This window comes from Hippocampus guttulatus, chromosome 5, assembly GCF_054856545.1.
Source record: "Hippocampus guttulatus isolate MCC_2025c chromosome 5, RoL_Hgut_1.0, whole genome shotgun sequence".
NCBI classification, from domain to species: Eukaryota; Metazoa; Chordata; class Actinopteri; order Syngnathiformes; family Syngnathidae; genus Hippocampus; species Hippocampus guttulatus.
Genome location: NC_141265.1, coordinates 7,681,257 through 7,707,215, shown reverse-complemented (window position 1 = coordinate 7,707,215; position 25,959 = coordinate 7,681,257). Strand labels below are relative to the sequence as shown.

The following is a 25,959-nucleotide window of genomic DNA, read 5'->3' as shown; positions in this document are numbered from 1 at the left end:
TGTTTGTCTGAATTAATTTATTATACTGCCCCTTGATGCCCAGACTATTTAATTATTTACAATAAAACACGTTGCAAAAGTATTTTTTTCAGGGTAAATTTGAGCAGATTAATGGACCTTCCATTCATTTCTATGGGGAAAAATGATTTTAACCATTTTGATTTAGGAGCATGGTAACTGAACCAATGAAATTTGTTTGTCAAGGCACCACTGTACTTTTCATTTTCCTGCATAAATGACAATGTTGTAAAAAACAAACAGACAAACAAACAAAAACATTTACAATTTTACAATTACAACATAATACATAATATGGCCAAAAGTACACAAATATACAGTATGGACTACAAACAAAAGTAAAATAATTTATTTATTTTGCTTGCTTTATAGAATGTTGGTACTTGAGTAGGGTTGAAAATTTTTCTTTTTAAGGGCTTATGATTTAAAGAGTGATAATCCAGTAAAACAATGACTTTTTAGTTTATCTGTCTTTCGCTTAAAAAAAACATATCCCCTCTAATGGTGGTCTTATAGTAGTTTAAGCAGAGGCTAAATGGGATTTAGGGCGCTAATCATCTCGCATGCCCAACTCAGAGTTGTCATTTATGCAATGTCCTACTATTACCTCTTATGTTTTGAAGAAATGTCACTATTTAGGCAGAGTCGTACAAGAGATTACTAGTTGTTCTCCTGGTGTGCCCTGGACGTTCTAAGAGTGCAGAAATGTTACACAGTAGTGGAAGGCAGAAGGCAGTAAGTAGTGGAAATAAATACATTTTTTGTCACCTGTAAGGTATAGTCGTTCCACTACTCACTAGTGCCCATTAGTTACCCTTTGTCATTCTACTAGTGCACAGAAATATAGTGGAAGGCATGCACGAAATTCCTTAGTTGTTCTGGTGCTTGGTGTCAATCAATGGGAACAAATAGCGTACTATATGGATAATTCAGCCCACAAGTATGACATCAAATAAATGCTCAACACGGTAACCAATTGGAGCTTTCCTTTGTTTTTTTACGATTATACTGCACGCTAAGTGGCATAATTTAAATACGCGCCGGGAGCAGCAGCAGGCACCGGAGAGGGGCGGGGCCTACACCGTCCTCTCTGATTGTGCAGTTCAAAAAGCGGCCAACGTTTCCCGGTGAGTAAACTTGTGGCGGTTTCCTACTTTGACTCAGGACGCTGACCTGCAAAATGCTCGTTGAAAACCTTCACGGTTAAAAAAAAAACAATATATATATATATATAGTTAAAAACTAAAACTGCCCTCGCGTTAAAAAAAAGCGAGGAAGAAAAGAGATAAAAGACACTTGATCTAAGTCTGCGAGGGAAGTTGAGCAGGTGGAACGTCGACGTCGGGAGTCAATAAGTCTCACTGAAGCCCGAGAGTGTCGCTTGTTACCAGAGTGTGATAACAAGACAACATGTCCAAAATGACCCAGGAAAGTTACGCTGCCCTGGACGAGTCCTCCCTCCGTGCTTTGGTGAGTACAGTACACACGAGAGTACAGTATTCCCTCGCTGCCAATGAACGTTGATGCCCATGTTTATCGCAGCTTCAGCTTTCGAACCTCGCCGCCACCTCAGTTGGAGACGTTGTGTTGTGAGCCAACCTTGTATCGCGGCACCTGTTTTCGATCAGAAAAATGTCACATCGAACAAAAAAAAGTCACAAAAAATGGATATACAAATTAATTGCAATATTGTGGAGGAGCATTGAATTAGTCTGTCTGTCACCATACGTCGCTAGAATGGATAGAGGAACAAAGATGCTTTATTTGTAGTAAATAAATAATCTGACCAATTAAATACAATAAGAATTCCTTGTGGCAGACTCGATGAGCTCTTCAAGCTAGACAGTGTGCCACAGTCTTTGGGAATTAGTGATCTAAGTGTCACAAATTCCACTAAACTTAACATCATGGGTTGTTTTATTGTATTTGTTTTCATGTCGTCAAATATAAACTTTACTGTGAGCAATTTATTGGAAGTGAGCCAATGGAGCAATGTGAGTTTACTGTTTGCCAATAGTCAGACAAAATCATTCCAGTCACTCACCAATGTCAACCAAGAATGAACAAAATAGATTTTTGATTGTTATTATATGAATATTGTTACAGCCTTATTTATAATACTTCTCCCCAACAGTTTTAACTGTCTTTTATAGCTGTAATTTGGATACAGCCTAAAGAGGAGATTAAACTTTGTAAAATACACATCCATTCATTTTCATGTTTGTGTTTCCTAATTAGTGCTGTGGATCAATTGGAGAATATCTGCTGATTTTGGCCTTGACCAAGTCTACAACCTGGACTTGTAGCCAGTCAGTTGCATGCCACGTATAGACAACTAATGAACAATTTAGAGTCAGAAGTTTATCTCAGATACATGTTTTTGGGAGCTGTTGTACGTGTAGAAAACCCACACAAGAACATGCAAACTCCACACAGAGAGACTGTACCAAAGATTCAACCCCAAACCTCAGAACAGTCAGGCAGACGTGCCAACCGGCAGGCACCATGCTGCATTTGTACACTGTGTTCATGTATTTGGTCTAGAACAGTAGGAGTCATATCGATTAGTCATGTGAAATCTTGGCATGCCTACATTCTTCAGTTTGCGCGTTGTGTGCAATGGTTGAGTAATCATATTCTGATTAATCGACATAAGTACAATAAGTTCTCAGCTGTTGTGTGACTCCACGCTGTTGCTGCTCAGACGCGATGTCACTAGTCAGTATGTATGAAGTGTCTTTGGGTGTTGCCATGTCCTGCTTAATTGACATTAGTCATATTTTCAAGCAGAAGAGGGTGCAACATGAGACTGTTTTGTCTTTTTTCCAAATGACACCTGGAGGACGTGCCAGATATTTACGACGCAGCTTGACTCATTTGCCTCCAATACACTTTGTCGTTGAGTAACATTTGCAAATTAAGCGTCTTGGAACCAATCCGCTTCCTCGAACTTTTTTCTTTTTTAACACTGTACTGATAACATCCACCAACCACATTTTGGCATACCTCCACAATAGAATTCGATCCATGACACAATCTTAAATTTAAGTTCTATCTTTACAAAGATTACAATGCTCACCTTTGACTGGCACTGGGCAGAGGTATACAGTACACCCAACAATGCAGTTGAATGCCCGAGGTTGAAACACAATATGTTCCAGGATGATTGCCGACCTGTGATCTGTTTAGATTTTGCCTTAGGACCTAATGGATATGTCACAATGATCTGCTCCAGGGTCAAACTGTCACTCTAATAAATTCTTTATTAACTATTGAGGCATGCTTTTGTAAAATATAACATTTGTGACTGTCGTACGTACACCTGTGAAAATAATTTAACTGCTCTTAAAAATCCTTTTTTTTTTTTTTTTTTTGTATGTTACCGCTCCTCCTACTGGGGGGGATGCCCGAAAATCACTTCCGTCTGCACTTTCTACATGTTAGTGCATCAGTTTCAAATTTACCGTCTTCGTTGGTCCTCAGGCGAAAGCGAGAGTCCCTCAATGACCGACCTGCCCTCAGTTCTGACGGACAGGTGTAAATACACACCTTTGATAGAAACGGTAAACACAAAAATGTCAAATTTTATGCTGAGTCAAAGGGGCTGAACAATGCTGTTTAAAACAATTGCATTTTTGTATTGAAAATTTTATTTTCGGATATTGTTTACATACAGAAGTGGTTCTTATGGCAAGTTTTATGCTAAGATAAAGCATGAGTAAACTTGAAAGGTGGTTTATCTATTTTAGTTAAAGCTGTGAGATGCGTCAAAATGAATCGATTAGATGAGAGTCCCAATTGTATGTGACTTTAGGACTTTTGAATTTTGTGGGTACGCTTTGTGTTTGAGATGGCGTTGGTTTTTAGTAGAGTGCAAAACTCGACTTTATTTCTAAAATTGTTCTGCTTCATGCGCGCTACTGACCTGCTACCCTCTCATGTTGCAAAAATTAGGAAACAAAATTGGATTTAGAAAAAATACACTGCTACAACCACATGAGTGTGTTTTTGAATTAATATCGCTCTGAACTGAGCATTATCTTTTTACAGGCGGACAGTCAAGGGACAGCTGCGTGTGTGTGTGTGTTCACCTCTAAAAAGACTTTGCTCTCACAAGCCTGCTTTCCCAAGAATGACTTAAAAAGCAAAAACACCTCCCGTTTTGATTTGTCTGTTTAGGTCTCACTAAGTAAGACGAGAAAAGACTTGTTTACTCTGGAACAAAGAAAAAAAAAGTTCTCTTGACCTTCCTGACTATCGTGTTACTTTTCCCAACTGTAATCATCTTGCCGAGTTGCTCATAAATCAGTGAATGGACAATCTTTACCATATTTTTCCCCCTTTTTAGCGTAATAGCTGTATTTAAAGTCCTGGGTGCTTTGATCAGTTTATTTATGAGTTTATTTAAAAAGGCAAATGGCAGAGCTGAGGGAGTAATGAGGATTAAGTTTGATTTTCTCACCAGAGAATTTAGCATGGAGGGTCGGGTTTATAGTCCCTGATGATGCAGTGGTTTAATTGCGTGACTTCTCTGCAGGAATTATGGGTTCAGTTCCCACTCAGTGACTCTATGAATGCGACTGGAAATGGCCATCTGTTTGTGTATGTGCTCTGCGAATGACTGGCGGCCAGCCCATGGTGTCGTCTGGTTTTCACCTGAAGTCAGCGGGGATAAGCGGTGCAGCAAATGAATGGGGACTGAATGCTGGATTTAGTCCAGAGAGAGCTCTGCATTCATCAGAGGAATCAAATTTTTCTGAATCCTCCCTGATACCATTGTTGAAGTCTGTAAGAGTGGCACATAAGTCCAGAGTGAGAGCAAAACAATGAAATCGGGTAGATGCTGGAATCCTTGACGTTTGTCAACGTGTGATGCTGAGCTAAGCACGGACATATTTCCTTAGAGAGCGAAGTCTTTCGTCGTGTTCCGCTTTGTCAAATGTGACCGGCAAGATCCCACATTCTCATTGAACATGTTTGTGGCGACAGAGGAGTCCGTATTTTCCACTCACGGGTCTCGGTGGGACTGTTGGTCAGTTTCAACACGGCTCATGCTACAGTCACATGACATTGCCATAGTAGAAACGTACAAACAGTGTGATCAAAGCGGTCTTTGTTAATGAGGACCTGCAAAAAATTAGCAAGACACCAAGTGAAGCATTTTTCAATTTCACTCTCATCCTGGTTTGGATGCATTTTGGGACTCTCAATTAAGTTCTCGGTGGAGGAGCTATTAATGAGAACACGCTTCCGTCCTGTGTTGTACTTGATGAACTAAGCGGTCACAAGGTCATATGGCGGCCTCTCTAAAGCCGCTAATCCCATCGCCACTCATCTATTCAGAGAACTGGCTGCCTTTTATTTGCGCATCTAATCCCCTCCATGGCAACCAACATTTTTCTTCTCGCTCGGCCACAATTATTTGAATATCCACCAAAAAAAATAACCTGTTGGTATCCCAGTCTGTGCGGCAATTGCACAGCATGTGTGTGGTCATCCATCTGGATGGCAGAATTACAGCTGGAGCGCAACCTAAATCACCTGCTTAAAGGACTGTGTACTCACCCACTTGAGCAGTTTTAAGTGGTTTTTTTCCCCCTCCACTCTGGAAATAAAAATTGATGCCCCTGCTAGTAGCTTCAAATGTAAAATAAATAACTGCACGAATAGAGACACAGTGGCGGGCTGTCAAGCGCATTCCAAAGCAACAGGGGGCACTCTAATATTAAATTAATCGCCTCAATATTTGGGATTTGACATCAAGCGTATCCTTATAAAGCGACATTAGGCTTGAGCGCTCACCCAAGGAGAGGAAGACGGTAATCCGCATAAAAAGCAAAATACTGTGGCGATTTTGTTGATATATGGTGACTCTTGTGACAAATCAATGCCGAAGCTGAAAATTGATTGCTTTGGAAACCCGTTTCCAGAAAAAGGACTCATAAAAATGTTTATTTTTTATTTTTTATTTTTTTAAATATAATAAAATGGCAGCATGGGAATAATATCCATCCAGACACAGGAAAAGTTGACAGGCAAGAAACATCTAATGTAATCTATGTTAACAGAGTAATAACAGATCAAACTCTGAGAATTGCCAGAATGACTGTTGTGGGAGTTCTACTATTAACAAATGGCGCCCTTGTGGAGTTGACGGCTGTATTATTACATCAGTCGGAAAAATATGCAGGGAACACACTTTGCTGCTTTCTGTAACCATAAATATATCCTTGCAAATGTCAACAACCCACTGCCTCCGCTGTTCATCAAAGCGGAGTTACCCCATGAACAACCTGTGCATCAGGGCAGTCACACAGCAGTGAGAGCTCGATTTACTGTCCTCTCGCCTCTTCTTTGATGTCTTGACGAATACGCGCAACCACACACATCAAAACAACCCGAAAAAATATCCCAGAACAGTGACTATTAATGGAAATTTCTTTTATTAAAACCACTTCAAATCAAAGGTGCCCGTCTTTACCCTAAAGGGCAAGGCCTGATAAGATTTTACCAGAAATACATCAAACTACTCTGTACATATATTCCCTGTTGTTATTATTATTATTTATTATTATTATTTTAATTATTTTTTTAAATTCCACTGGCACAGGCGGCTCGGGAGTTAGCGTGTCGACCTCATAGTGCAGAGGTCGTGGGTTCGATCCCGCCTCTGGCCTTCCTCTGTGGAATTTGCATGTTCTCCCCGTGCCTGTTCGGGTTTTCTCCGGGTACTCTGGTTTCCTCCCACATTCCAAAAACATGCATGGCAGGCTGATTGAACACTCAAAATCGTCCCCAGGGGTGAGTGCGAACGTCGATGGTTGTTCGTCTCTGTGTGCCCTGCGATTGGCTAGCAACCGGTTCAGGGTGTCCACCGCCTACTGCCCGAAGACTGCTGGGATAGGCTCCAGCACCCCCCGCGACCATTGTGAGGATAAAGCGGTTCAGAAAATGGAGATGACACATGATATGTATATATACTTTCGTGCTGGGAAGTTTTGGGGGGGCCTTTTAACAGTTCTCCAAAGAGTCAGTGACCTAAAATTTGGAACCCATATTTGTATGTTGACAAAATACCTAAACATAAAGAAAAAAAATAATAATAAAATGGTTTGTGTTCTGTACCTTGGAGAACGGAGACAATCAATATGTACGCACTTTTTTAAAAGTATGCATTAAGTCAAACCTGTAGGACGAGCAGGTGTTTACAGTGTGTGGAATCCGTCAGTGGCTCCGTTCGCCCTCTCATTACCTCTTCAAACCTGCCTTACGACACCAAAGGAATGAGGAATGATTTTCCTCTTCCTGCTTGTTATTAATGCAGTCAATTTTTGGAAGAAACATGGCCGCCATAGGGGGTCTTTCTGTTCATGGCGCCTGCCCAGTTGATCTCCCACGCTGGATTGTCTGGCACATTGATTTGTAATTATTCCTACCAGCCGTGTGAGCGTCCCTTCTCCCTGGTGATCTGGAAGCATCCGTGTGTTTAAGATGTCGCAGCTTTGCGCTGTGATCATGATATACAGGACCCCTCCAGCATTTATTTTATGACCCTCTGGACTTTTGTGCTTTTCAGCGGTTGCAGTGAGAGTGGAAGAATAAGTTTGCTTGTCAGCTCTCTGTAGTCTCCACCCCCTGCCCCCAAGAGACGTATTGAAAACTCTCAGCTTCATCAGCAGGGAGCAATAAATCAACCAAATTGTGAAGTTTTATGTTACATGCCATGTCAACATGGAAACAACAATAACAAACTTTATCTTTGCTTCGATAAATGTGTTTATTTATACTCTCTGATATTTTTAACCTTCTGTGTTGTGCTTCCGTACCAAAATCGTCCGACAGATTTTTAGAAACATGCCAAGGCAACAGATGTCAAACATGTTACATTAAACCATCAGAGCAGTTTAGTGAATATGACGCCTGAAGAAAGTCATTTGTAAAAAAAAAATTAAAAAAATTAATTATTATTTTTTTAAATTACAGAAGGAGCACTTCCTGCTCAAGGAAAAGGAGAATCACACATTTGGTCCGATGGTGGAGGCGGGTTACTCCTGAATATTGTATCACAGAGATGTCAGACTCAAGGCCCGGGACCCAGATCCGGCCTGGCACCTCATTTGTTGTGGCCCGCGAAAGCAAATCATTCGCGTCAACTTGCATGATCCTTGCTAATATATAAAATCATCTGTAATGGGAACAAGTTATCTTCACTTCTGCAGTGACAGTCCAAAACAAAAATGGTTGACATTTCTTATCCAAATACACAGCACTGAGATAAGAAGTCAGTTTTTTGCAGTGGGATTAAACAGGAAACCTCTTTTTGTGAATACAACTATAAATGGTCACATTTAGATGCCGTCCTGTAAGCCTCAAAGTCTATATTTAGTTTTGGACTTTGAGTTTATTGCACTCAAACAATGCAAACCCCCACCCCCACCCCCATCTACACTTTTAGCAAATGTTTCCTCTCAGTCTGAGGTTGAATTTAAGTTCAGTTAATTTTCCACCATTCAAGAGGACATTTGTTTAGTCATTCCCAAAAGCTGCGCTTTAATATGAGGTGCTGTGTTTTTTTTATAACAGTATCATTGTTCCATAATGGAATAATGTGGCAATTACACACATAGTTAACCAAATAAATATTCCGGAGATGGACATTGGTTGTTGGTAATGCGATTACATTCTTTCAGTAATTGAATTACAGGTCTGCCCAACCGCACACATTGCTGCTTTTTGTCTATAAGGTCTTGCAATGTTGTCCTGCAATCCTTCCTTATACGTTGTGATGCACATATCTTGAGTCATCGTGCTATGGTGAACTCTGGAGTTTCTGTTCAATATTTTCAGTTAGAAGTGACAAAATGTAATCAATGATCAAATTAACTACTGTATTTCAATAATTGAGTAATCATTTCGAGCCATTGTTCAAATCCTCAGTTTATTACTGGCCAGACATGGGGCTTTGTGTTGCGGACGCACGCGTCTCAGGCAGCCAAAGAGCTTGCGTCGCGGGTGCCCTCTTACCGAACCTTTACGCCGGCCGTTCATGCGGCCGAAGCAGGGCGAACGCCAATTCTTTCCGGCCAGAGAATCAGCTCAGCGTCGGAGTGCAAGTGGCCCTTTCCCGTGCATCAAATGCAGATATGCAGCTGTGCGACAAGCCCGAGAGGTCAGCTTGGTGAAATTTCAAAGTTGCACCTTAAAAAATTCAGCACATACATTGAAATGTAATAAACAATAACTTATGAACAATTCACCTTACGAAAAGCCTCTTGGAAAGTATTGTGTTCATATCTTGGGGACTTATCAAAGAAAGCAAATCTGGCATGAAAGAGAATGCATGTAAGCTGCTTATTTCCTCATTCTCTTAAATCAGCAATGGAGAGTCTCATCCTTGTGATATTTTTAGGGTTTGGAGTGGGCATAAGTTGAGCTAAATTTTGGTGCCGATTAATCGCCATTTGTGGACATTATTAGCAAGGTATATACAATGATTTTGAATGGACAAATATTGTCCGGGTCCTCTCATCACTTCGAAACAAGACTTGGGGAAGTGGGCGTGGCTATATTGCTGATTAGAAAAAGGGGCGTTCTGAGAGTAGTTCTTATTTCTCCAAAAACAAATAAAAGTGAAAATGCAAGGTAATTTTCCTGATTTAAAAAACAAAACCTAAATTCATCTGTGAATGAAAAATGGATCATTCTGGCTAGGTGATCCCTTTTTGACTATTGACTAAAATTGTTTATGCAAAACAACTCAGACATGTGGACCACAGGCATGTTGTTGTTCCTGCGTCCAGCTGAGCCGCATTACTTGCATACGTCAAATTCTGTACTCGGAGATATGACCATAGTTTCAGGTAAGACCATTGACGACAAGCAATCGGCATGATTGCGTCATATTTCTATACAAAGGAACATCCTGAACAACAGGCCTGGCATGCGTCTTGTTTATTAAAGGCCCGTGTCAACAGGGATTGTTTTAACACGGCTCTTGTCTGTAATCATTTTTTTCCATGAAAATTAGAGAATGCAATTCCATTTTTACTTGGTTGTCACATAGAAGTAGAATAATTCTGGGGTGTGTTAATTGTGGTATACATCAACATTGAGCCAGGTTGGGAGATGACTCGAAAGTAAAATAGAGAGAGAGAGGCACAGATGAATGTTGGTTCTAGATTAAATCCCTGAGGAAAGAGTCATTTCCTCACATCTTGCAGGAGTCATTAGGAGGATGTTGATGTTTGGCCCTTCAGCTCACTGTTGTGAATACATTACTTTAATGCTGCGAGTTTCTGGAGATGCATCGTACATAGCTCATCTGCGCAGTGGCACAAGTTTCACTGCTCTTATTCAAGTTGAGTCAGCTTGCATCTGTTTGGGCTCAGAATTTATGCTCTTCTTGCTGATGGATAAACACATTCAGCAGGAACTGGCATGCAACCCCCCCCCCCCCCCACCCCCTCACTCCAGCAGTGTCCTCACTATTTCCCATATGCTGACCACTCAGGAAAATGGTGTCTTGTGTGGAAATATTTCACAGTATCCATCAGAGTCTTCTGCTTGGTGTCTAATGAGAGAAGCAAGACTCCTAACTTGGCAAACAATCCCTAAACCATTTTAAAGTACAGCATTAAAAATAAATTGATACATGCATCCACTGAAACGGCTCCAGGGTTCGTAATACAATATTATGAGTTGATCAATTTGAAAATGAACAAAATATTTTGTGTGAGTGTGGGTGCATGCGTGTGTTCAGCCTCTTGTTTCACAGGACTCAATAAATGAGTTTTTATTGATGCAAAATGTAATGGACCGTTTGGGAACACAGGAATATGTTTCTTTTTCGGCCAAACCCATTTTGGAGCACATTGTTTATCCAAATATAGTAAATTTTTCGCATGGCTTGTACCTCCAGGGACTCTATTGTACCCCAGTTTTAACCACGTTAACACAAAACCTTGTTTCACATGTGATGAAATAGTCTTTTCAGTGCGTTAATCTTTTGTGCTCAATAGTATGTCAGTCGTGCCCTATATCCCCCCCCCCCCCCCACCCCCAACACACACACTCTTTGTTTCTGCTCTGTGGACTGGAAAGGGGGGCAGTGTTTTTCCCATGTCTCTGTCTTTCCTATCATTTAGTTGTGCTTGGAAGTTGAGCTTCCCTGCACATGTAGATTCAGTCAAGGCGAGCACGTTGCCACATGTATATTAATCTTTCTTCTTTTCAGGTTAAAGTCATTGCCAGTTCGTGTTCAGTCTTGTTCCCACACAACGCAGGCCCAGTGGGCCCTGCGCTAGAATGTAGTTCAACCTTGAATCAAGTTCATTTCTTTGTTGGTCTTCCAGCTGTGAAGTGACCGAAACTCCCTCTTCATAGAAACAGATTGCCTTGCGAGGCTCTCTTGTATCCTGACGACTTTCCCATTTTTCACAGGGTGTGCTTACCTTCTGTCTACGCTCGTTGTTTTACAAAAAAGGAAATGTACTCTGGGGTTGAATTTGACCTCGCTTTGAGAGAATTTGTATGATATTTATGGCCTTTTATTTTTATTTATTCTTGAAAGAGCTCTTCTAAGTGTTTCCATTTGAACAGCATCAGCAGTAGCTGGTAACTCACTTCAGCATTGCCACAAGGAGTATCCTCTGTCCTTATAAGGCAAAACTCAGAGTCTTGACACCAGATAGCGAAAAGCGCTCTGATCCCATCTGCTGCCTGGATGCTCTCTAACCTCAATGTGTTCTGGAAATGATTATCCCAGGGCTCAATTCCAGCCTATACAGCATACCCACGATACTCAAGCACCTGTATGCTGGCATGCCGAATGCACGTGCGTATCTGTGTGGTCTTTAATGCGTCCTATTTCACAAATCAGTGAGTGATAGTGGTGCTGCAAACACAACGGGAACCTCACACTGTATGTGCACAAACTAGGAGCCAAACAGTCTAGAGTCGGCCTTAGGGGTCATATTGTTCTTCCTGGGAGTTTTCTCTGACAAATAGACTGTGAGTGTTTAAGTCATCAGCTGCAAGTACCTTCTCCTCCTTGTGGTGAAGCAAATTATACTGCAAGAGACCAAGACGTTGTGATACCCACTTATTGCGGGGACGGGGCTCCCAGGGGGGGTTACATTAAATTGAAATTGTGCGGTCGCTGTACTGACAGAATATAGCCAGCTTTCTTTCATTACTTTCCATTCTTCTTCTCCTCTTATTATTTTCTAATTGCTGTTGACTCAGACAACGCTGAGCACTAAGGACAGATTATGTACCTCTCTCTTACCACTTATTTAGGGTTCTTTCGTCATCATTTTAGACATTTCTAACAAATACCATTCTTTGGTGGCGTGACAGATTAACCACACAAAAATGACGAAAAATAAGCAGGCAGCACAAGTTAATTGGTAAGATATTTTTGTGCAAAATACAATTGTACACTTTAGGGGCCATCTAACCTTTCATACACAGTTTAATTTAACACTGTCGTTTTCATCTAGATATTTTTGTTCTCTTTTTGCTGACAGCCCATCATCACAACCGTGTACACTAAAGTTGAGGTCCAGCCTACACCTTTCCACCAAATTTAGTCAAACTTCTGCCTGTAGATTTTGCATGTATCTCACAAACAGACACACAAAGCTACAGCGGTAGTAGCATAATCTCCATTTAGCAGAGGCAGGTCAAGGGATAATGAAAGGTGTAGACATGAGGGATGTGCTTTTGGCAAAGCTCAACTGTTAAACCACTTGCTGTGTATTTGTACAGTAACTGAGCTGAGTGCTCAGTTTTTCCTGCAGTTCTTTCCAGCTTTGTGGCGGCAGGTGGTCATTAAAATGTATACCGTAGACCTACAAAATTGTACCTTTCTGGTATTTTGCCCACCTGAGATATTTAAAGCATAGGCCACGTTTGACCATGTTTGACTGTTCACACAGTAAGCTAAACTGACCTCGCAGGTGTTGGAATTCCGTTCATTTAGTGGCCTGTAGTGTAGATGATGAGTACAAAGGTTGGAGCACAGGAGCATTTAGTCAGATGGGCGAGATTAAAGTAAACCACCAACGGTCCTTAATTGACCGTGATTGATTGAGCCGTTCAGTCGGACATTCGGAGGTGTTACACTGTGGCAGGCTATCATTAGAACATTAATTAGACTAGTATCTTGGCCTGCCACGTCACATCCTGCCTTTCTGGTTTATTCTAAGAGTCATGCAAGAATCTGAAGCAGACACTGTTACTAGTTTGTAATATCATCTGCAATTACCTAGCCAGTTTCCTGTGAGTCATACACCTCCACTGTCCTGTTTGCCAACATCCTACTATCTGGGCAGGTGACTTCCACTATAAGGCTGGTAGGTGTGTCCGTTTTTTTAAGAGTTGACAGATAGCTCAGAGACTGTTAGAAGATCAGATCTACTGGTAACGTGTGTGTGTGTGTGTGTGTGTGTGTGTGTGTGTGTGTGTGTGTGTGTGTGTGTGTGTGTGTGTGTGTGTGTGTGTGTGTGTGTGTGTGTGTGTGTGTGTGTGTGTGTGTGTGTGTGTGTGTGTGTGTGTGTGTGTGTGCGCGCTCTGACTCACACGTCTGCTGACAAACAGCGTGGTGTGAAAAGCAGTTCTGTATGTGAGTAACGGCTACTCTCTGGTTCATACAATGAATGTTTTCGATGCATACAGACAGTATTATGGTGTCTTTTGAAATATGCTTTCAGGCTTGGTCGTTGGCCGAAAGGTGTTGCTGCCATGTAACCAGACTTTTCCTCTCATATTTCCTGTGACACACTGCAGTCCTTCACTGTGTGAAGGCCACTGTGCGTGGACTCTGTGCCTTCACTCATTTCACCCTCTGTTTCTTTAACGGCTACTTTTTATTTTTGTTGGCACATGCTCTGTCTGAGGTGTTTTATTTGCTGTCGTCATGGTCACTCATTATGTTACAGTGCTGGGAGAGTATTTATTTTATTCCACCCACCCCCACCCCCTTGCGCTCTTTCAAATACTCAGCGGAAGAACGTTGCAGCTGCTGGCTTTGTGCCAAACCAATATTGTCAAATTTAAATGCTGCAACCAATCCAGGTGCATTCAACCCAATGTCTGTCTCCTTATTGGCTCATTTTAAACATCAACCAGACCTTAGCTGCTGCTGTTTGAATTTGTGTGTTAAAGTCCTGATGTGTCCTGATATGAAAACCATAATCATGACCAGCCAATAGTTCCTAATCAAAAGTGTTTATTTCTTCAACTCACATCGTTAATAGCAGCTGTATTTTCTTGTCAAGAAACATTTGCAGTGGAGCAATTTCCAACAAAAATTAGAATGAATTTCTAGATGTTTTTTGTGGTCCTTCTGCAAAGCTAAATTGCTTTAAAACAAATCTATGCAAAGTCGAACATTTGTTGAGCAGATCAAGTCAAAATCAAATATCAGGATTTTTATTGTGAAAGCAAACAAGGAACATTAGTCATATAAATATTCTGCTTACTGAATTTAAGGTGCTACAATTTTGTGCCTGTACTCTATTAGACTAAAAGTGTGACAGAAACAAGCATGTGTAGTCATACCTCGTCTCCTCTCACCATTTCCCTGCTAAAAAAAAATCAACCTGACCCCAATTCCTGTCTCCACTACCATCTCTTTCCTTGTGAGTCAGCAGGAATGTGAGGAATGACCTGTCCCCTTTCCCACCCAGCTCTGCTCTGCCCATTTTTAGACAAAGACGATCCCAGCTTCATTCTCCCTTTTATCCCCCTTATCATCGTACCTCTATGCTGTTAACCGTTTCCACTCTTATCCTTCTCCTCCCTCCTCTGATCTTTGCTTTTTCCGAGCACGTTCACTTCAGAACTTGAAATTTCCACAAATGACAGCGCAAGAGCGACGCTTAGCTGCTGCATATCTTCGTCAAACCACAGCGAGACCTCAAAAACCACTCGCCATCCTCGGTGAGACCCCGCCTCCTCTGACTGCAACACGTGGAGGAGGCATTTGGAGAGGCAACACGTCAACCCCAAGTTTGAGACGTCATAGCGTGTGGCTTGGCCTAACCACTACATCCAATAAGCAAGCTAGTTTGAATACAGAAGTCCGGTGCCATATTGGACCGAAGCAGCAGGAAACCTTAAAAAGTGCAGCTGAGCGTGAGGAGGATCAACCTTTTTTGCATCACTCACCTCTGCAATACTCTGTATTACGCACGTGTATTTAATGTTGTGGTCACTTCGATTTTGACTCCATTTTGTCTGATGGCTGGGAAAATACGTCTTGTTTCATATTATTCTGTTTTCGGCTGGGCGATATCTCGTTATTGAATTGGATACAACTTTATTGTCAAATACAGCACAGATTAAATATCTTCCCTCTCAAGACAACATAAAACAAGATCGTATCAAAATATGAACATTAAAGATATTAACATTGAAATGAGGATATCAGTCATGTGACCGTGCCAAGCTTATGTTGCATGTAAAGCGCAGTCCAACCAATCACATTCCTCCTTTGACGTTTGCCGTTGATCGACAGCTAAAGCCGGCAAATGACAATCATCTTGCGGAGGGAGGGAGCGAAAGAGAGAAAGGGAGAGTCCCTCTCGGGTTTTTCTGGGGTCCCTCAAGTTCGCCTTGTCTACAGAGGGCAGGTTGTTATTTTAAATTTTTTTATTCATATCGACACTTTGCTCGTGATTATCGCCCACGTGCTATATAAGCGGGTCTTCCTTGACTGCCAGAATCTTTTTGTGGACAAAAAAAAAACGGTCGTATACAGTGAAACTCCTCTACAACGAAATCATGTTTGCAGCAATGATTTTTTCACAACGGGGCTTTTCACTGTAGCAAATTTTATCTCAGATGTAAATCCAAACGAAGCAGTAGAGGTCGCTGTGGCATGCTGAGGTTGGATTAGACTTTTGCGGAAGGCTTGTTTTCCTTGTAGTGAATCTCATTGCGAGGCAAGAGCAGAGACAAATATTTCGTATAACGGAACAGGGGGACTTTTCATCGTAGGGGGAGCAGAAAAGTGGGAATGGCTTTCGTGCATGAAAACCTTTTCACACTAGGGAGTATGTTCGCCCCTGTAGGTTTCGTTGTAGAGGAGTTTCACTGTAATGCAACACTGTATTGCTTGTTCACATCCATTGTCATGTGCAAGGGTGAGGGGTTGACTTTTTCTCCCTCCATCCATTTTCTGAAAGGCTTATCCCTACGAGGGTCGTGCATGGACAAATTGGTACAGAACACACATTGATGCGGTTAACGCATGCAAACTCAACAAACACTTCTGTTATAGCATAACATAATTATAATTAAAGCATAGTTACAGTGCAATGTGAATTAAGTTTTTTTATGTTAAAAGCTGTCAGTAAGTTCTGAAGGGAAAAAAAACTACACTTGTCACATCTTTTTGATATTTTGTTTTTTCTTGAAAAAAGGTTTGTTTTCACTGAACTCATAGTAATATATTTATCATATCAAGCGTGAGATATCTGGCAAAAATATGGAAATATTCAATTTAGGCCATATCGCACTATTCATCAACCATGTTGGCACAATGCAACAAAAGTCATTTCACATTTAGCTCCTCTGTGGTTCCTGTAAAGTTCTGATTTTGGACTATTGGCTGCAACTTCTTTCCCTAGCGTTAATCCCTGCAGCATAAACAGCATTGCAGTTTATCCTTGCTTACAGTCTGCTGTTTGATGACGTCGTTGAACAATTCTTTGTCACACTCCTGCCACTGTCAGGCTATGGCATGCACACCAGTGTTTGCATGTGTAGTATGAGTTCCATTTTGACAGTGTGACACCTTGTTATTGCATCTGCACCTCAATCGTTCAACTCCCTCTGTTTGTCTTTTTGCGGTGGACATGCAGCTGGATGGAACCGTGGATCTGGACGAGAGACGCATCATCCGTTCAGCGATCCGCGAGTTGAGGAGGAGAGAAATCGAAGACATGGAGGCCGCACTGGCCAGCAAGAGGTTTCGCCACACACGTCTCAATCAGCAAGAGGACAAAGAAAACCACCACAGGTGAGCCCACATACATAAACATGCTGAACCGGAATGTCCTAATTACAAAGTAGTCCAGGCAAAATGGATATGAAATGGTGAAATGGAAACCAGCATTTCTCAACACACCAGTAGGAAAAGTCTGGAAATGTGAAGTGGGTAAATGGCAGCTACAGTAGACTTTCCATTTTCCATTTTGGTTGCACTTTTCACAATAAACAGGCCCATTTGGTCCATCGTCTTCATATCGAGTTACCAGTCAGCATTTTAACTGTGAGTCAGAAAGAAAGCTGTTAGAAGTATTCTTCACGCATTTGTCTAGGGCCCGTCCCTCAATTCTTAAACTGAGCCATGTGGAAGGAAATCCCTTGCTTAAATTCTTGTTAGTTGATGGTTTTCCCACCAAAATCTAAGTAGATAGAATTAAGGTTTTAAAAGTCAGCCCAAAGATTGCTCATGTTTTTAAAGAAGATCAGAGGATAGCTGCATCTAATCACTTGACTTATCTTTTAACAAAAAAAACCCCAATAAAATATTTATGTTGCATGAAAGAAGAGAAAAGAAAACTAACGTTCATCAAAGACATCACTTGGCTGTACTCTCCCTCAATTGACAAATCCTAGGAATCTCTTGAGTCAGGCCAAATTGAGTCGGTAAGAATTAGAACCACAAAATCCATGTTTGGCAAGTTCGACCTTAAAGAGATGAGAAAAACTGTTTCCTTCAACTAATTGGACTGCAAGTTTAAAAACTCCTTTGGGAAAAAAACTGAAAAGTGATTTGATGTTAGAGGATGAAGCACCAGTCATATGCACTCTTCTTACTAATATTTTGCAAAAGTTCCAAACACTAAATATTATTACATCATCTTTCATCGTATATGATGTGAACAATTATCCAGCCATCCATTTTCACACAGTAGTGCTTGTCCTGACTGGGTGAGCGGTTGCCAGTGAATGACTTTGCTAGCAATTAAAGGAAACTCAAATAGTGTAAGAGTAATAGTAAGCAAACCGGAGAAATGATTCCAAAAATAAAAAGGATGAGATGTCTTTTTCAAACCATCAGTTTCTCCGATGCCACATTTCTTCTGCTGCAGTATCATTATTTCCAGTTATGGAATATGGTTTGCAAAGCTAAGAAAATTCTGTGTCCTGCTGCCTCTTCATATAAATCAGTGAAGCCACAATTTGTATTGTGAAGTTACGGGCCAGTGATGATGACCATGTTCGAACCACTCTCTTGCCCTCTCAGGTCCGATTCCAGCACGGCTTTGGATGTCCTGTCACACAAACTAAAAGCAATCAGAGATGTCGACGAACTCACCAAGATGGTCAGTATCAGCGAAGGGATGTAGTTTTAATTATGGTGTTTGATTTTTCGGCACCTGAGTGTAAGAAGAGCATCTTACAACATTGATGGGCGCAAGATGCTCTCTGTATTTATTTTGTAGAATACATTCAGCTTAAAACAAGATTTTTTTTTTCATTTGTTCCTAATTTATTAGCAGTGACATGCGGTGCGGTTCATGATTGGTGAGACACTGACTTTTCTGGAGTCAGATATAAATATATTAATCCAAAATGGAAGATTAGCCGACTCTACATTTCAATTTTGATTGAAATTGAAACATCCATGACAATCAAGCTCACAATTGCAAGAAAAAAACAAAACAACCGTGGTTTTCCAGATATTTAAAAATATATATATCACGGGTCACATTGACAACACACCGCCGGTTGTGTTGTCAATGATGTTGATTAGATACATTGTAAGCATCACAACGGTGAGGTAACTGACGGCATGCCCGAGTAAAACTAAGCTCACGGTCCAGTGTACAAAATATGAAGTCATATAATGGTTAGTGAATGAGTCTGAGCACAGCCTAATTCTTGGGTGTGCTTGTAGCTCCGTGCTGCCAGCGAGTACGAGGAGAGGAAGATGATTCGAGCAGCCATTCGACAAATCAGAGATGAACAGCAGCACGGTGAGTTTGATGACATTGCGCGGTGCCTGATCCTTAATTATGACATATGTACAAGGGCTACATTGTTGGAAAAACCTGCGATATGGGTGTTCAATAATGTTATGGCAGGATTATTGCCATTATTTAACACAAACCTAAAGAAATGACATTTTTATTATTGAATGAAAAATGTTTTTTCCTGCAGAATAAAAAATGATTCTTATCTCATTAAGTTAGTGTGAGTAATGTCTCTAGACACTGCTCTCCTATTGGATGGCAATGTGCATTTAAGGTTGCATCTAATTGGTCAAAGTCAAATGAAAGTATACAATTCAATGTGAATTAATCACATGCTTTTGCAATACGCATGTGCCGTTATCCCGATGGCAATGCTTTTTTTTTTGTTTTTTTTTTAATTGTGCAGCCTTAATATTTACCACACTATAACTGTTTATCAAATCATGTTTTATGTAATATAATAAAGAATTTGATTTTTACAGCCCTGTAACTATGGCGGGACAGCACATGCGATACCCTATCAGATAGCAGATTCCTGCCATTCTTTTATGCTGTCTACTGTGCGCAATGCTTATGCCATTTTGTATTGCTGTGATAATTGGACTACGTGCTGTAAACACACACACACAAATGCACATTCTGTCCTCATCCTACCCTGTCTCTGTCTCGCTTTCTATGAGGATACTGTAAACAATTCAGTCATCTCAGTGCTCATCTCAAGGTTGTTTGTATCCTACCTCATGTCATAAGTGATGCAGATGATGGTGTAAGTTGACAAGGGTTGTGCCACTGTTGAAACTTGTCTTTTAGGACCAGTGGAAAGAGTTAAAGCCCCCGGTCGTAGCCTGGAGACAGAAAGTCTGGAGTCCCAGAGCATCAAGGGCACTATGGTGAGTACAGTTAAAGAGAAAATCAGATTTTTTTTTTCTTCATTTAAACGTTCGAGTCTTAAACCGAATTAAATAACATGAATTAGGTGTCTCATGACAGACTGCGTTTGCAAATCTGAACTGAGCATTGGCTTATTTGTGGGTGTGGAGATTGTTTGCAGGGCTCTAGTGGCCACTGCCGTTTCTCTGCTGCCACAATTAAGTATCCGGCACAACAAAGAGTGTGTGACTTGAGTCACAGGCACCCTGTCATATAGCGATGCTAAATGCAGTCCTCAACAGATGGTTAAACTCGGGCTTGTACTTTTTTGTTTAGTTTTTAATCATAGACTTTTTGTGCACCTCCATGGACATGTTGGCGTATTTTCCTGTGGATGCTTTTTTCTTTTTTAAGTTGAAGATGCTAATTCTCGCTGCTGACCAGCCCTCTTGTGGACAGCAATAGGTGTGTTTACAATAAATAAAACCAACGATTCCGTGATTGATATGATTGTTCCAGTGGATAATGTGACAGCCTCCCCGGTGCCAGATCTTATCTTATCCACTGCATTTGATCAACTTATTTTGCTCTGTTTCCGCTGGAAGTCTGAATAACTCTTAGAGTAGGTGGCCACTGTTGTGCTGTACTCAGAATAGGAAGCTATGACGGCAAGCTGACGTCATAGGATGCCGCAGCATTCAAGGATTGTTTTTTTTTTTTTGGTCTCACTTCTTGTAAGACAGCTGAGCGCTGTACACTGGGGAGGTCATGAGTCACAGGAGTTGTGGACGTGTGGTTCTGAGGAGAGATGTGGGACAGGGAAAAGCAGACTGATAAACACACAGGCAGCCCACCAGCTGTGCTCCAGTGGCCTGAAGTCGCCCCTGGAACATGTACGTGTCCAAAACCAACACAAGCAAAAGCAGCAGGGCTCCTTCCAGTCACATCACAGTAGCGGATCTCTTTGAGCTGCATGCAATTGTACCGTGACAGATGAATGTCTCAGATAGGCCCCCCTCAGCAGCCACACACAAACACACACACACACACACACACACACCCTCTCCAAAATGCATGCCACAAGTATCAAACTATCACCGACTTGTGAAACTTCACATGGAAAATATGTGGGCTCACTTAGTGGATTATTGCGTGAGCATAGTGTTGCCAAAACCGATTTGACATTGACAGTTTTAAATGGCACGTCTGAGTTACAGTAAAAGATTCCTTTCGCTCTTGCAGAAACCACTGCGTGATAGCATATTAAAATTTAATTATACGTTTGTAGCGCTAAGAAATTGGAGCAAAAGGCACATAAGTCAGCACAGCACTCTAGAGCGTGTGTTTAAAAAAAAAAAATATTGTCCTATGTTTGATTCAAATCAAGCCAACCAAAAGATGTACAGTACTACCCCACATATTCATGGTTTATTGTTCATAAATTCTCCTATTTGCATTATCTGTGGAACATTTCCCCAGCTATTCCCTCAAAAATTCACTTATTGGCAGTTTTCACACAAGGTGAATATTTCCTTTCAAAATGCTTGAGAAGGTCTGCATTTTGTTGATGTTCAAATTGATTGGTAGTGTACATTTTGACAACCTTTCTGTATTTGATATGTAGTCCATGTAACCTGGTCTATTTAGAGTTTTACATTTTCTGATTTTACGTGAATGTGGCATTTTGGTGGAAAAGCAAGGTCAAAATGAAGGCCGAATGTCAGAAGTTAATGTGTCAACCGGGCGAGCCATTAACTTGTGCTTTTGTGTGTGTGTGTGCGTTGGGTTCAGATCCCTGTGGAGACAGAAGGGGAGGTAGAGGAAATCGAGGGAGTGGCTTGTTTGTGGGGTGTGTATGTTTGTGCACATGGCGTATGTGTGTAATGAGTTAGCGGACGTCCTGACTCCAGAGGGTTAAATGCGAGAGAGCAAGAGCAAGAGAGGGGGCGGTCGCTCTTGTTAAGAGGTAAATGTCAGTCTTCTTTTCCTCCAGATGTGTGTCCTACACCAAGTGCTACACTTGTCCCTTTGGCACAGAAAAAGCCATCTAGACAACTTTTCAATGACATTTTTTATTACATGACTGAAGAATGGAACAGTCCTGCCCCGCTGGTTACGTTTCAGGTTTGTGAACAAGTTTCTTCAGCTTAACTGGCAGCTTTCCTCTCATGATGTAAATGATCACCTTGATGCATGCACTCCAATTTCGTTCAGGGAGACACTTTTGGTGATTCTAAACTTGCAATCATTTTGTGACACTGGTCCTGCTTGTGGCTTTGTATGCCATAGAAGACAGGTGACCTTAACTGGAGGTCCGTACATAAGGGAAAAAAGTGAAGTTTATAGATTTGAGTGAAAGTGCAAGCTTATTTTTTAAATGTGTGTCTTTTAGCTTGACATTACACAGGGAATAGCAAAGACTTTAAGATGTGTTGATATGTCATTTTTTTTGACATGACAGGATCTCTCTTAGAGAATGGTAGATTTTGTTTCACATAACTTTTTGCATTTCTTTTGTGTGTGTGTGTGCGTGTGTGACATGTTCAGCTTTAAGGTGTCCACTTTAATTTTGATACAAATTCACTTTAGCTCATATTTGGGCCAAGGTGTAAATAATTGTAGTCGGAGTACGAGATTAGTATATTGTATGTTGCGTTCAAGTTGTGATGGTGTCTGTGTATTTTCCCTTGAAGATGGTTGTAGTTCGTTCTTAAAGTTGTAAAAATGCCTTTCTGAACCTAAGAAGGCATGTAAAACATGTTTTGAAAAACTTGACCAAAAACAAAAAAAAAAACCAACACCGCAAAAATGATTCCTTGCGAAGCTCTAGAAATGGATGCCCATGTGATGAGGAGCAGAAAGTACTGCGAATGAATTTCCTTTGTGGGTTCCATCATCCCAGACTGCAATGCAGACTTGATTGCTACTGTAGCTTTGACTTTGGAGATGGGCCGACCGTGTAGAGGCAGTAATGGAAAAGCCGGCAGGTTTCATCTCCCTTCCACATGATGGCATCATGGAACACTGAACCTCACATTATTAATCCATATGTCTGAAGCGCATGGTCCAGAAGGAGCAGGCCTCCGTTTTAGCACTTCTTAATCTGCACTGTTGTTAGCTGGTGCCTTTGGCGGTTCAGAAGAGTACAGATGGCCTACGCCTTGCTGTGGTCACACGAGAGGACAGTCCCCATATTTTTGGTCATCGCTATGAGCATTTGTAATTACAGCCTTAACATAAACATGCTCCTGTGGCCAAGTTGGGGTGAGTTTTTCAACGAAGCAGGGCATCGGACCGGTGTCACTGTTGACCCTTTAAGGTCTCAGCTGTCTGGACCAGTGGGAAGCCACTAATGACAGCATGGCAACTAGCAGCAGGTTTGCATGTCCGTCTACTCCTCTTTTTTTTTTTCTTTTTTTCCTCTGAAAAACATGTTCCCGGTGCTTAAGTGGAAGCTGTGAACTGATGGCCGTCACTGCTTCTGGAAGCAAAAGGCAGGTGCAGAAAGGCTCTTTCTCTCTAATTGTGTTTATAGCTCAAACACAATGATCCCACCCGCGGCTCCGGTGTCGGTCCACTTGCACTTGTCTTTAGTCTGTTGTGCTAAATAGGGAAAAATAACCCTATTTGTATTCTTCCGAGTTAATCAAGCACTTCACTAACTCATGAAGGAAACATTACAAAGAATTTAAGCTTTTTGGTGTAGTCGACTCCGTTTGATTTGTGAGCATTGGCCATTGTGATTAGAATTTGAAGGATTTTTTTTTTTTTTTTTAAGTGAGGCAATATTCTTGGTTCTTAAGATTTTTGTTCCACAAGCGGAGAAAGTGAAATGGAAACGATGGGATGCGAGCATCTTGGTTCTTCATTTACTTGGCCACGAAATTCCAGTTCATTTCTTTCTGAAGTCTTGCACACGGTGATCTCAACTAGATTTCAAAATGTAAAGCCTGAACCGGTAAACACATTATTGCTTTTGACACTGCTAATAATGTGGTATGATTGTTGATTACCCTAAGAGAGAAACACCTTTCCTGTTGACATTTTTTCCGATTGGAATTATTGCTATGCTCCACAACCTACGAAAGGCGGGGAACTCAACAGTCAACACGATAGAATGCATCTCACTTGTACCGGCAGTTGAAAATATTGTGGATTTTGTCTGTGTCTCCAGCCAACCCAGCTTTGCTTAGTCTCTAATCACAGTGACTTCATTGAAAGGCCTTTGAGATGGTTTGTCTTGGCTGTTTTCACACTGATTGTGTGAGCGTTCGTTCGAGTTTTGTAGTGTGTTTTCAGGGGCTTGTTATGTTATGGTTGCTTTAGGGTCAGCCCAAACCTTTGACTGGATTGAAGACAACATCTTCAAATGTGATAGCATTTACATGCCTACGCTTGTGAACATACAGTTGTGTTCAAAATAGCAGCGTGTCTGAAAACGTAAGTAAAGCTCCTACTCTTCGTAACACTAGCCAAGAGCAAATTTTAACCAGATATGGCTCTTTGTTATCCTAAACATATTTTTGATGCTGATTAAAAAAAAAAAAAAACCTTTTTTCCCAAACACAGTTTTTAAGAGTTTGACCTACAAGATAAACGTTTCTGCAGGATTTTACCATGCATTGTAATTTATAGCTTTGAAATTTTAGGAAAAAAATTACACCTGTTGCTGAATCCAACCGTCCATCTCATCCTAGTCGTCTTCAGGCAATAGTAAACCCAGAACTGGTTGCCAGCCAATCGCAGCTGAACCTAACCCTTAACCCAAAAATATTACTAAATATAATGCTATATTATGTACTATTATTCTCTAATTAAAGGAAATCAATAAATGTGTTTACCTGTGTAATTAAAAATTCAATTTATTTTAAAGAAAATGAAGCATTAACAGATGGAAATATTTACCATATACTGAATTGAACACTCTAAGAGTTAGCATTCCTGTGAATCACTAATTCAGTTCTTTAGCCACTGTTTTATGGAGACCTGCTTCACATCTGTATTGCATTGATTTGACTGGATTTGAAGTTCTTGCACCCGTGAATTAGTATTGCTACCCAGGATGGTTTGACAAAATGTCATTCCCCTCCATATCTTGATTTTGCCTCAGAAACATAATTTTTATGTCACACAAGTTTGGGTATGTGGTTGGGCTGACTGTTGCATAACCTTTTAATTTGGTCTGGAACATAGATGCTGCTCATTTACGGATGTGTTTGACATCATTGGTGAAACCGTAATTTTAAGGGCATTTCTGAAACATGATGCCTTCTCGTAGTTTGATACATGCAAAGTGAGCTGTGATCCCTGATATGCGATAAATATGACTGACGTCGTCGGAAGAGAAACATTTCCATATTATGTTTGCACCACCATGCTTCACTGTCTTGACAGTGTACTGTGGCTTAAATTCGGTGCTCGGGGTCATCTGACAAATCGTCTGCTGCCCTTGAACCAAAAAAGAACTTGAATCTGTCCACAAAATGTTTCTCTAATTCTCTTGTTCTTTTCCACCAGGCAAGCATGTTGCACAGCAGAGCAGTTGACCTCTAACAAGAAATCTCTGTTGACCTTAGAAATTAAGTTAATGGTTTTATCATCGCAGTTCGATGATCGACTTTGTAGTTGTATCATCGGATTTGCGGCCGCATGTTCTGGACACTCGGGTGAAGAGAGGGGCGGAGCTGTCAACTGATCACCACCTGGTGGTGAGTAGGCTCCGATGGTGGGGGAAGATGCCGGTCCGTCCTGGCAGACCCAAACGTATTGTGAGGGTTTGTTGGGAGCGTCTGGCGGAATCCCCTGTCAGAAGGAGTTTCAACTCCCACCTCCGACAGAGCTTTTCCCATTTTCCGGGGGAGGCGGGGGACATTGAGCCCGAGTGGACCATGTTCCGTGCCTCTATTGTTGAGGCGGCCAATCTGAGTTGTGGCCGTAAGGTGGTTGGTGCCTGTCGTGGCGGCAACCCCCGTACTCGCTGGTGGACACCAGCAGTAAGGGATGCCGTCAAGCTGAAGAAGGAGTCCTATCGAGCCTTTATGGCCTGTGGGACCCCAGAGGCAGCTGACGGGTATCGACTGGC

General features: G+C 41.3%; 1 protein-coding gene across 5 annotated transcripts in view; it reads left to right on the top strand.

Moving 5' to 3' along the window:
- Positions 1 to 1,142: 1,142 nt before the first annotated feature.
- smtnb (smoothelin b) overlaps positions 1,143 to 25,959 on the top strand; it is a 49,811-nt gene continuing 24,994 nt past the window's right edge. For 2 of the 5 annotated variants that reach the window (XM_086110991.1, XM_086110989.1), the window contains exons 1-5: positions 1,143 to 1,488; positions 16,887 to 17,044; positions 18,278 to 18,356; positions 18,932 to 19,010; positions 19,818 to 19,897. In XM_086110991.1, the coding sequence (XP_085967117.1) occupies positions 1,429 to 1,488; positions 16,887 to 17,044; positions 18,278 to 18,356; positions 18,932 to 19,010; positions 19,818 to 19,897 (456 nt within the window). In that variant the 5' untranslated portion in view covers positions 1,143 to 1,428. Of the gene's footprint in view, positions 1,489 to 16,886; positions 17,045 to 18,277; positions 18,357 to 18,931; positions 19,011 to 19,817; positions 19,898 to 21,734; positions 22,002 to 25,959 lie in introns of those variants that run through there. The other 3 variants (XM_086110990.1, XM_086110992.1, XM_086110994.1) reach the window with 3 other exon arrangements.